This window comes from Macaca thibetana, chromosome 11, assembly GCF_024542745.1.
Source record: "Macaca thibetana thibetana isolate TM-01 chromosome 11, ASM2454274v1, whole genome shotgun sequence".
In the NCBI taxonomy this organism is placed as follows: domain Eukaryota; kingdom Metazoa; phylum Chordata; class Mammalia; order Primates; family Cercopithecidae; genus Macaca; species Macaca thibetana.
Genome location: NC_065588.1, coordinates 35,321,928 through 35,334,744, shown reverse-complemented (window position 1 = coordinate 35,334,744; position 12,817 = coordinate 35,321,928). Strand labels below are relative to the sequence as shown.

Sequence of the window (12,817 nt, the reverse complement as noted above, 5' to 3'; positions counted from 1 at the left end):
CAAAAATATTTGTATTGGTATTATTAAAGATTTGAAGAAGGAAATATTCTCTTTCTTATGATAATCTGAACAAAAAACCTTCTATTCAAAATAAATCTTGCATGGACTATTTTCAATTATTATCTTGAGGACAAAGAAAGATTTTCCCACATAGTCCTGTGTGTGTGCGTATGTGTGTGTGTGCATATGTGTACCATGTGTGCATGCGTGTGTTTTGATAGTTATATTAATATTAAATTAGTCATTCACTGGTAAAGATTGTTAACGTCATTTTTCAAACTAATCCTCACATGTGATCTAGCAGATAATTTATGGAATGAATACATCTCTGCACTGAAGAATATTCCCCCCCCCCAAAAGTGGCACACACTATATGATATGTGAATAATACGAAATAACAAACTTTCCACACCTGAATAGCTGTTTCTCATAATATTCTTCATTTTATGAGGATATTTCCATTGTTTTCCATTCAGTAATCCCATCTGCTACCTTTTGTTCCAGAATTAATTTTAATGATGACAGAACTTTCTTGCATGTGCTTGAGGTGGCCTATGTAATTAACTGTTGGATCTGCTGTTAGAGATTGCTAACCAGTATAGTTTATGGCTTCATTGCTTTTGTGATAAGATGAGAGTAGAAGAAATGCTTTTGGTGAAGGTAGTGATATAGAGCTGAGGTCAGATTTTAGGAACTAGCATGTGTTAGGTGTTTAGCTTGTCAGATGAGTGAGACTTGAGAACTTCAAGACTAAATCTAAGGCCTGGAATCCAGATTCAGGTAATCTCTTCTATTTGTCTTTTTACATTTTAAAAATGTATCGTTTATGACAGGTTATAAAAAATATCTTTTGGCCTCTGCCTCTAGATAACTTAGTTTATAGTTTTCATAAATTCACATGCTTATACTTATATATTTGTAATTCTTTATACATTGTGAGAGTTTGGTCACTCACTTAGTGCAGTAACTCTTCTAAGCCATTACTGCATAACTTTTACTCAAGTGATCCTTGTACTTTAAATGATGCAGGATTGCTAAAATGTGATTTCCTGATTAGAAAAATCAAGTACACAAAATTTAATTACATGTAGTTTTCGCTTTAAATAGGAATCATGTAAACCCATTCTGGAAGTCTTGCTGTCTAATTCCTTAGTGGGTTTTTTTTCCCCCAGACTTTTTCTTTTTTTTAGGTGGAGTCTTGCTCTGTCGCCCAGGCTGGAGTGCAGTGCTGTGATCTTGGCTCACTGTAGTCTCTGCCTCCTGGCTTCAAGCGATTCTCCTGCCTCAGCCTCCCAAGTAGCTGGGATTACAGGCGCCCACCACCACACTCAGCTAATTTTTGTATTTTTAGTAGAGACAGAGTTTCACCATGTTGTCCAGGCTGGTCTTGAACTCATAACCTCAAGTGACTTATCCACCTCAGCCTCCCAAAGTGTTGGGATTACAGGTGTGAGCCACCATGCCTGGCCCAGACATTTTTTTTTTTCAGTTACAATTCATTACCACTGTATACAAAAATTATTTTCTTGAATTTTTAATTACAAGCAGACATTTGGCATTTAAAATATTTAAGGCAAGAATACTTTATTACTAAAATATACATAGATACAAATTAAATACTAGCTAAGTAAAATAATTATGTATTTTTGTGTGTATGATTACCTATAGAACTATTTTGTGATCATGTCTCAATATTAATTCGTTAAATCTCATTGTTTCTTAAATTCTGATATGCTAATATTTTTGTTCTTACAAAACTATAAAGACAATTTTTCTTCATCTGAAATAATTACCAGTGAAATTAAAACACATCCAAAATATTTGTTGTAGCTATTAGGCAGCATATCATTGATATTTATATTCACAGATGATAAGTTGTTATATATTTAATAAGATCACCAGTTTAAAAATTATGGTTGTTGAGCTTCCATCAACTAAAAATAACTCATGTAATATTTTCCTATGTTAGTTTTATTTTTTGTTCTCAAGTAATAATCTTTCTCAGGTTCCAGTTATTAACCTATTACAAATTTTAGATTGACTATCTACCAAAGTTGTATGTGCAAATTTAGAATTAGGTAATTAAAGAATCTTATTTTACTTTAGTTCCAGGCAGTCATCTCTACCAGAAAAAAAAATTCCAGAGCCTTCTCCTGTAACAAGGAGAAAGGCATACGAGAAAGCAGAAAAATCAAAGGCCAAGGAACAAAAGCAGTAAGTGACTAATGTTTTTCACCTGCTAGACTGTATTAAATGCCTGCTGCACTTAGTGCTAAAGACAGTCATGAAATTATTTTCCAGATTTCGGCTGGCACTGTGGTTATGACTATTTGACTAATCAAGACAGTCAAGTCAGCTTTTGGCTTGACTCAGTGGTCTAATATTCTTGGTCATATACATACTTGTAAAAATATTTGAGCACTTGTCCCTGAACGTGTCCACTTACTTATTTTCCAGTTATTTGTGTATATCATTTTAAGAGTTAATATATACTTGAGGTAAGGCTTATTAAGTCTATATTTCAAATAGTCTTCTATTAATAGAAAAATTTATAATTAATTTTGACCATCATTGCAATGTCAGCTAAAACTGACCTTGACCCTACCTCTTTACAGTAGCTGACAGAAAAACTAATAAATCATAGGGTGTGTTGTTGTGCCATTTTCTTGCTGCTCTCTCATGTTTACATTGTTGGTATTATCCTCAGTGTTTTTTTTGTGTGTTTTGTGAGGGTTAGTTTACTTAGCAGTACATAATGTAATCTGATGATCCACTTAACTGGGCATTTAAAAATTGCAGCATGACAGCATGCAGAAGTTGATTGGATTAGAACCAGTGTTACCCTGCCACCCCTCCCTCAGTTTGCCTGTTCTGCATGTGACAGGTAGATCTAAGACATGTCCTTGAGGGAAAGCATTTATGCGAATTTACATTTAAATATTAGCGAAGTAAATTACTTTAATTTCTTTAACAAAAAATAAATGTGAATATATTTAAAAGGAAGTGTTCATTTATTTTCTGTGCCTAAATGGACAATTCTATACCATCCACTACCCTGTACCAAGATGCACACTCTCCTTTTTGACCACGAGTTTAACTGACTTGAATGTCATAGAAATTATCCTCCTTATCACCCTTGCTTCCTGTACTTAAAGACGTAGTTTGCCTGTTTCTACTGAATTGAATCTCTCAAGAATAATTGGGAAATGGGGATGGAGCGCATAAGTGATTTAAAAATAGATGAATGAATCAACTGAATAAGCAAACTTCTCATAAGCTCTCTGGGTCTCTTTCCTCATCTGTAAAGTGAGAAACTTGCTCTTGATTCTAAAATTATATGATTTTAAATGTGGCTTGCTTTATTTTTATACTGACTTCTGATTTCAACAGTCAGAATCTTCTCTTTAGTGCCATCTTGTGGCCAATGTAACAAAATCCAGTGAAAAGAGATTTTAAAAATTGTTCAGAATGCATTTTATCTTACCAATAAGGAAGAGAGAAAGGAAAGAAGGAGTTCTCTAATAAAAAGATTTTTTTTAAAGAGCATGTTTCTTATAACTTTTCTAACAAATCATAACAATTAAAGCCACCTACTTTATGTTCTTTTTTTCTTGTAGCTCAGATTCTGGAACTTCAGAGGCTAGTCTTTCACCTCCTTCTTCCCCACCAAGCCGGCCCCGTAATGAACTGAATGTTTTTAATCGTCTTACTGTTTCTCAGGGAAACACATCAGTTCAGCAGGATAAGTAAGTCATTATGGAAGAGAGCCCCAATTATATATATAATATTCTGAACCTGTCAGTACAGTCTGTAGAAAACATGTAGTCATCTCTGTGTAGGCGATGGAGCCTGACTTGTGAACTCTTACCATATTTTATGCATCTTTCCAATGGGAAAGGAACCATGCAGCCAAAATTAGAGAAAATTATTTTCCTGCTGAACATTATTCCCTGTTGTAGATTTGTATTGCTATTCCTTCAGCACTTGTCTTGCCTTTTGTTTTACAAGTAAATTAGAACTGAAAAATCTTTGAGACCACTTGATGTTTAAATTTTTGAAGATTCCTTAGCTTCTATCAGCCCACAAAAGCCTCTAATTTAGATAGCCTGAGTTGGAAAGAGGCAAATTACTTTACTTCTGGGGGATATAACAGTTTACAAAGACCACTGTTACATGTGCAACATGTTATTGTCATCTGATTGTTCTAAACAAGTTCACCACAAAATTTCAGTAATTGTGTTGTTGGAATAAAACAATCACCTTTACGGATGGAGAGAGTAGGACTGGGAGCGGGGTGGAGAAGTTGAAGGGATGTGGAAAATGTAATTGTCATCAAATTTGAAATGACAAAGTATCCACACATTGAGCCAGAATCTCTCTTGCAAGAATGCCGTACTAACAATACTGCCATAAGGTATTTATTAACTCTGACTTGTCTGCTTGGACTCGGAATGATAATGATTGTTTTCTGCTATTACCACCCTGTATGTATCAATATCTCTAAAATTTATAGGATGCCATTTAAGATCTGTCTGGCATGTTTAGATCATTTTAAATGGCTCTATAAACTTAGAGAATCATGCCATAATTTTTAAAGAATTATAAATATGCTTAATTTATGGATAATTCTTTTATTTATGGATCCTTCATTAGATTTTAATATGGTTTAATTAGTAGAAGACATGTTCTTTAAATTGATATAGGTAGGTAAATATTTTCCTGTGTTATTAAACAAAATATTCTTTAACATTGTAAGTTATTTCTGTCATTAATTGAGAAAAGTTGAACATTAGGAATAGTTTTGGAAAGTCAAGTTTCACTAGGTATATGAAGAGTTGCTAAATTTGTGTCTACCTTGCCTTCACAGTCAGAACATTTTCTGTCAATCTTTTGATAATCCTGACAACCTAATCACAGTTCCATATTTTTTACTGAAACACTTTATGAGCTACCAATCATTTGACTCTTTTGTCATCTCTATAAACTAAAATGTAGAATAACTGACTACTCTACACTTTCAAAAACTTGCCTACCTCCTTACATTACTTTCTCTGGGGCTACTTTTTGAGACTACCATATCCCACTAGCAAGACGCAGATCCCGCACATTGTTTCTAGTTACATTCTATGCCAACACTCACCATATCCTCATTCTCCTCAAGCCTGTTGTACAGTCTAAATAGATTTTCATAATAACCAGACTCACTGCAGTCTTGGAGGCCTCAAGGTAGGGCTAACAAGAGTGACTTGTCTATTTTAAAAGTCCACTAAAGTACCCCAGCTATTATTAAGATGCTCTCTAGTCAAAAGAACTCAGTGTTTTTGAAATAAGCTAAAACCAAAGGTTGTTAAATGAGTGACTTGCTTTCTATGCAAAAACACAATCTATTTGTGTAACTTCAACATTAGCGTCTGTATCTAAAGTAATCATTATCAAGATGAATGAAATTGATGAACTGTTATTGAAATGGGAAAATTTTTCCAGGACTAGCCAAATTAAATGGAGCAAACCTTCAAGGGCTATATCTCATGTACTTGATATTGTTCTTCTCCAAGGACTAAATTTAGAAGTGAGGATAGATTTTGTATATCAGTATTAGAAAAATTTTAGTCCCCAAAGTCTTGCTAGAAGACATAAATATCAAACTCTTTACATGACTTAGCTATACCTTAAATATGCTAATATCCAGTGCAAATAGAAAAGCAGGGCACTATGAAGGAAATGTTTGCTATATATCTGTTATTCATGCTGTTGATTTTGAGTCCAGAGTCAGTGTCCTTACCTGTTGACATCTGTATTCTTTCTCTCATAATTCTAACTCTTTCACTATAGGTCTGATGAAAGTGACTCCTCTCTGTCGGAGGTACACAGGTACTTTCTTTCCTGCCTTTCCTACATTCTGGAATTTCATTGATGTTCTAAAATGCCTTCCTAGAAATTCTAAGCAAGTCTCTTTTTTGTTGCATGCATCACTTGCTGTAAATCATATAAATGCACTAATATTTCTAAACATGATAATTTTAATACATTTTTGTGATCATACCTTTTAGATAAAGTAGTGGGTTTTTTTTGTATAATAGTTTAAAAATTGTGATACCTGTTTTCTGTCTGTAATCTAAATCTTTTCTTTAAAAGAAATCAAGTTTTGTGAATATTGATGTCAAGAAGGTTTCTTATTCTCAACGATTAAGTATTTCTAATGCCTCAAAGTGTGTGAGGTAGATAAGACATTTTGTTTTGTTGGTTTAGCAATTTTAAGTAAAAAGATTATATGATTAAAAATAAAAGTATGCTAGAGAAAAAAAGGATACTGTTGTACCAAAAATTAAAAAGAATAAGAAATAAACACTAAGGAAGCATTTTTTTAAATGAATATTTTTAAGAATAGGTGCAGCTTTAAAAATAACTGGTATTTTTTTTCTCATGTTATGGATTTTTCTGGGGGTCCTTAACTTCTCTTTCCTTTTCTCTCTGTCTCATTCCCTTTCACTATTATCATTTTATGTCCTCCCTCTTTGCACTTGTTTTCCTTGTTTTACGGCCATTTTGCTGATCATCAGCAGATCCTCCAGAAGGTAGGCAGGGGAAGGGAGAGGAAATTAATTTCATTTCCAGTATCAAAAGACCTTACAGGTTTGCATGGGACAATAATAAGTGTTTATTTATTTTTTTCTCCTTCAGATCAAGTCTGTTGTACAAATTTGCCATATTTAACCTTAAACTCTTTTAAAGTTGATTTTGTATTTCAAAATTTGAATAGATTAATTTGAATAGAGAAATAAATACCATGGCTGTATGTTTCTGATATCTATAAGTTTCTGTTATCTTTGGTAGTTTATATAAAATATTAATCCTAATATTCTGAATATTTAAGAACATTTTAAAGTAATTAATAAAACACTATGTTTAATATTGAGATTCCTTTTTCTCAAAAGACTGAATAACCAATGGCATAAAAATACATAAGAATCAAAAAAAGACATCCTGATCTCCAGGAAATAACTGTGCAATACATAAGTCACTGGGGCAAATATTTACTGAGTATTTTATGATAGTATAACCTCTGATATGACAGAATTGTGTTGGATGTTACATTTAATATTAATGTAACATAAGGGAAACATTTAATAGATTATTAGGATAAAGCTTGTAATCTGAAGGAAATAAACCTTTGGAGACACAGTATTACATATCTGAGGGTACAGTTTAGTTTTTTCTTAAGATTTGTCATTAAATGCACATTTTAAATAGTTCTTAGGCTGTTAACATGAATTGTTTTCTTACAACCAGCTTTTTGACCTATACATACATATATATTTTCTGTTTGAGAATTAACAGTAGCAACCTACTATTCTTTAGAATCATACCTTTACAATATTTGAAATCATATTTTTAAATTTGATGGCTTCGGTTCATATCTATGAACCTTAAGGCATCAAAATTTCAAAATGGCAGATTCAGACTTTTGAGCAGATCTTGCTCCAGTTTCAGTTTTAATCTGGTTAAATTGTTAGATTATAAATTACTGAGCATCGGTTTCAATAATCTCAAATTCACACATGTATGCAAATCATGGCATCAGATTTCATAATTATATATCCAAAGATTATAATTCCTTATGTTGTTTATAGGGATAAGAAACTCCTATCACTTTTGTGATCATTATACCCAGACCCTAAAAATAAATGTTTTTTCTCCCCAACTCTAAATTTACCTCCTTTAAATTTCCATTCGTTAGTCTTCATCAGCCCTTTTTTCCCTTACCAGAATTAATTTTATGTATCTTTTTGTTTATATATGACAGCTCTTCAAATATTCAGCGCTTTTAAATTATGCTATTGTATCCTCTCTCCAGTAAATGTTATTTTATCAGCTCAATAGTTTCATCATCTGTTCCTTATGTAATATAGTCTACAGATCCTTCATTCTGCTTCTACTGTTTTATAAAGGCTCCAATTTTTCAATGTTCTTCTTAAAATGGGACATCTAAAACTACACCTCATTCCATATATGGCCTACATAGAATGCAGTAAGTCTATCGCTGTCTTTCTCCTGAAATATTTATTTCTATTAAACAAATCATTGATAGTGAGTAGGCATATAAAATAAATGAATTTTGTTTCAGTGATTTTGTTCAGGCAATATAATGTCCAGCTCTTTAATATGTCCCTTTAATAAGCGTGCCACTTCTCCCTAGGGCTAGGGAAAGATTGACTAGATACTAAAGATCTTCCAGATCAGCCGTGACTTTGACTCGTTAGGTGTGACTCTTCAACTACCTGTGGAAATACTTTACTCTGACAGTTCCATACTTATTCACACTGTCCACAAGTCAACATATATTGTGAATATGACATTCCCTTAAATTGGTATCTATTAACCCTACAAAAAACTTTCCCCATGAGATTGATGAGCCCATGTTATCTTGTTGGTGAGCATTTATTTTTAAGTGGATAGTGATTTGCTTAATGTATTCCTCTGTGAGACGCAACAAGAAGTTGAGTTTCTGAATTCCACGTTTTTCCTGCTTTTTGGAAGATCAGGTCTACATGTTTTGTCCCCTTTTTTGATCTTTGTGATTTCTTAGAGTACTGACAAGGATTTTGCCTACACAATGGCATATACTTTCAAAATCCTGTGATATAATGATTTAAAAACAGAAATACCTGAATTTATTGAATAAATCTCCATCGTCAGCTCTAACTTATCTTGGGCTCATGTTTCTTAATCATTTCTGCCCTCTTGCATCTCGAAGATTCTTCTCTTTCATTAAGAAGACGGAAACAAAACAGTTTTCCTTTATCCCTGTATTTGTCCTAATATTATGCCATTTGTCTTACATAATGGACATAATTCAGCATAATTTGAAACATATAATGCTTTGAGCGAAGGTACGTTAGACTGTTTGTCATGTCTTAAATCATCTTTAGCGTCCCCAACACCATTATTTTAATTCAGACCCCATCTTAAACTCCTTTGGGAGAGGGACAATGTTTTGATAATCTTTATATTTCCATAGTACATAGCCCAGTGCCATAAAGCAGAAACTACAGAAATATCTAATTTATGAGAAAGCTCCCTAAAGAGCTTCATTGTTTTTAATTTTTAATTTTTAATTTTTGCAGGTACATAGTAGATATATATTTATGGGGTACATGAGACATTTGGGTACAGGCATACAATGCACAATAATCATATCGTGGAGAATGGGGTAGCCATCCCCTCAAGCAATTATCCTTTGTGTTACAAACAATCCAATTACACTCTTTTGAGTAGTTTTAAAATGTACAATTATTATCAACTATAGTCACCTTGTGGGCTATCAAATAGTAGGTCTTACTTATTCTTTCTATTATTTTTGTACCCCTTAAACATCTCCACCTCTCCCAACCCCGACTATCCTACCCAGCCTCTGGTAACCATCCTTCTACTCTCTATGTCCATGAGTTCAATTGTTTGATTTTTAGATCCTATAAATAAGTGAGAATATCCAATGATATCCTCTTTCTGTGCCTGGCTTATTTTACTTAACATAATGGTCTCCAGTTCTATCTATGTTGTTGCAAATGATATGATCTCATTCTTTTTTTATGGTTGAATAGTACTCCATTGTGTGTATGTACCACATTTTCTTTATCCATTCACTGTTAAGTTCTCATTCTTTTAAAATTTTCTTTGAGATTGTCAGTTTTTTCTTTAAGTTTTTGATATTTTTGACCCATTGTCCCTTTAGAATTTCTGTTCATTCAATTGTTCTTATCTTCGATTTTTGTTTGAAATCTGCTTTCTTAGTATTTTAGGTGGCATATAAGTTACACTTTCTCCAGCATGTTCCTTTACACCCCAGCTTGACATAGAATTATGTTTTCCTGTTATTTGACATTTCTGCTTCTTCCTTATTTGTCAGAATTCAGTACACTCAAATAATTCCCAAATGTGGTTTCATTAAACCTTGGAGAGATGAAATTGTTAATAAGAAAATCTAGATGTATTATAGTTTTTGCTCTTTGCAGAATGTAGCTGTTAGCAGATGCCTGATTAGTTGATATACTCCATCACTGTTACTATTTCACACTTTGTCCTTTTGCTTAAAAGACAGCAGTCTGGATTTTATTACTACTTACTTATAAAGACTTCTTAAAGTTAGGTGAAAAAAAACAAAACTAGTCTCATGATATAGTCTCATGATATTTAAGTGAGTCTTGGTTTGTTTGTTTTTTCCCCACCTTAGGGGCATAATCAACCCATTTCCAGCTTCAAAAGGAATCAGAGCTTTTCCACTTCAGTGTATTCACATAGCTGAAGGACATACAAAAGCTGTGCTCTGTGTGGATTCTACTGATGATCTCCTCTTCACTGGATCGAAAGGTGCCAGTAATTATCTAATGTAGATATTTAATAGCTTTTAAAAAAATTACATTTTTAACATGCTCTAGAAAGCTGTCTATTTAAGACCAGAAAGAATCAGATAATCTGGTTCAACTCCTGAATGTAAAACATGTAAAATTATTGCATAGTTGAGCAGCAAGTAAAACCTCTGTTGAAGTTTTGTAAATACACTGGTGACAGAATACATCTCTCTACAGTATTTGGGCATGTACTGCATATAGGGTCCTGAATTTTGAAATGCAGGTTATATAAAAATCTATAAAAGGCTATTTAAATGTACAATATGGGAAAGAGAATAAGATGCGTAGCAACCACTATTTCTGCAACACTTACTACATATCAGGGGCTATGCTAGGCAGTATGCTAATACTAATATATCTCACTTAATTCTCACAACAATCTCAATGAGATACATATTGCATCCTCATTTTGTAGACAAAGAAACTCAGGCTTCAAGTGAATAAATACTTTTCTCAGGTAAATTTAGCTAGTAAGTGGAAGAACCAGGATTAGAAACCTCGGTATACCCTTCTCCAATCCTGCACTCTTAACCCCTTTGGTACAATTGCAAGTAACTGGAAACCAGCTATAAATGCTTTGAAGAATTCTAGACTAAGAGTTTTGGGGTTCTGGAAAAGGAAGAAATTATGCCCAGCTATGAGAAACAAGGAAGGCTTTTACAAGGAGTCATTTAGGATGTACTTTATAGGATGGTTTGGATATTGACAGAAATGAATAATCAAGATTACAGAATAACATAAGCAGAGACATGAAGATCAAAGTGGAGCATGTTTGGAAACTAATTCTACTTGGGTTGAAAAATAGAATGTGTATAAGAGAAGTGCTGGTCTTTGAGGCTAGAAAGGTGAAAAGCAAGCATATACAGGAATTCAGGGAGCTCATCAAAGTTTTTAGCATTTAGGGATAGTCCAAGATTCACTTTAATCAACAAATATTTATTTCTCATTGTCTATGAGGGAAGTATAAGATCCCAGCTAGAACTTATGAATTTAAGGTAAAAGAAATTCCCTAATTAAAAAAAAAAAGTTCTTTGAAAATACTGTATTTTTCTAATGATTCAAATTAAATGTATCTCTCCAGTATAACTAGATATTCAACATATCAGAAAAAGAACAAGAATAGTTTTGTGATTATGTTTTTGGGTCAAACATAAAATTTATATAGTCATTGACCCTTGGGGGGAAAAATGTGTGTATATTTACTAGTGTAGAATGTTGTGAGGAGGTGGGTATATGATCAGAGGAGAATGTTTTGAAGAGGCTGATCTGAGACTGCCACTCTAAATTCAGGGGCAATTTGAAGCAAGACTCTTTTGTTATGACCATTTCAGAATTTTTCATAAATATTTTTTCAATACCACATGATACATACACCAGACATCCTAGACTTTTATCTGATCCTTTATACATACCTTGTCTTTGAGCCTGTTGCAGAGGGTCAAGGATGACGTTAGGATTCTTGTTGTATGTTAATTACTATTTTCGTTTCCTTCCCATAGAAGAGAAATTGTTTAAATAATTTTTATTATTAATAGAACCTAAAGTAGTTCATATTAACAGTGTTTTTTTATTATTATTTGTTTGTTTTAGATCGTACTTGCAAAGTATGGAATCTGGTGACTGGGCAGGAAATAATGTCACTAGGGGGTCATCCCAACAATGTTGTATCTGTAAAATACTGTAATTATACCAGTTTGGTCTTCACTGTTTCAACATCTTATATTAAGGTGTGGGATATCAGAGATTCAGCAAAGTGCATTCGGACACTGACGTAAGTAACTTGAAGACAAATAGCATAAAGGAGGAATATCTCTTCTTCTTTTTTTTTTTTTTACAAAATATAAGAAAAGAGAGGACTATAAATGCATTTTAATTTTTGTATACCTGTTCACTTCCTAGAGGATATTAAAAGTGTTCACAATGAAAAGCACAGATAAAATAAGAGGGGGAAAAATTTGACAAATGAAGTATAAGAGCCTGGTATTAAACAGAAAGGGATAAGCCATATTTGATCGGTGACTAAGTATACATTTCATGTTTTCTCCCTCCCAAATATAAGGTATTACATTTTAATACTATTTCTTATTTGATAGAGTTCAATGTTTTATATTACTTGCCTCAAATAACTACCATTCCTTGGGAAATGGCTGAAATCACCATGGTAGGTAGTGAAGAAGTACTTATAACCTTTAATTAACAGAGATTGAAAAGCTGAGAGTGTTTTTTAAGGACTGAGACTGCTTTGGTGTGAGTGCAAATTTCATAACTCTAGGTGATGTTGGATAATTGGAGGACGAATTTGTTTTTTCTGTGCTCATTATCGTATTTGTCTTTAGAAGTGTAGAATAAGTGATTCTTTTTGCTGTGATATTGATGAATTATTTTAATAATCAAAATTGATGTAAACT

The 12,817-nt window shown here is 33.0% G+C and overlaps 1 protein-coding gene across 11 annotated transcripts in view; it reads left to right on the top strand.

Annotated features, from left to right (window-relative positions):
* The window catches only part of KIF21A (kinesin family member 21A), a 163,472-nt gene that overhangs the window by 128,602 nt on the left and 22,053 nt on the right, over window positions 1–12,817 (top strand). For 4 of the 11 annotated variants that reach the window (XM_050750118.1, XM_050750116.1, XM_050750121.1 and 1 more), the window contains 6 exons: window positions 2,107–2,214; window positions 3,618–3,746; window positions 5,833–5,871; window positions 6,561–6,575; window positions 10,232–10,368; window positions 12,000–12,180. In XM_050750118.1, coding sequence (XP_050606075.1) covers window positions 2,107–2,214; window positions 3,618–3,746; window positions 5,833–5,871; window positions 6,561–6,575; window positions 10,232–10,368; window positions 12,000–12,180 — 609 coding nt within the window. The remainder of the gene's footprint in view (window positions 1–2,106; window positions 2,215–3,617; window positions 3,747–5,832; window positions 5,872–6,560; window positions 6,576–10,231; window positions 10,369–11,999; window positions 12,181–12,817) is intronic. The other 7 variants (XM_050750122.1, XM_050750126.1, XM_050750120.1 and 4 more) reach the window with 5 other exon arrangements.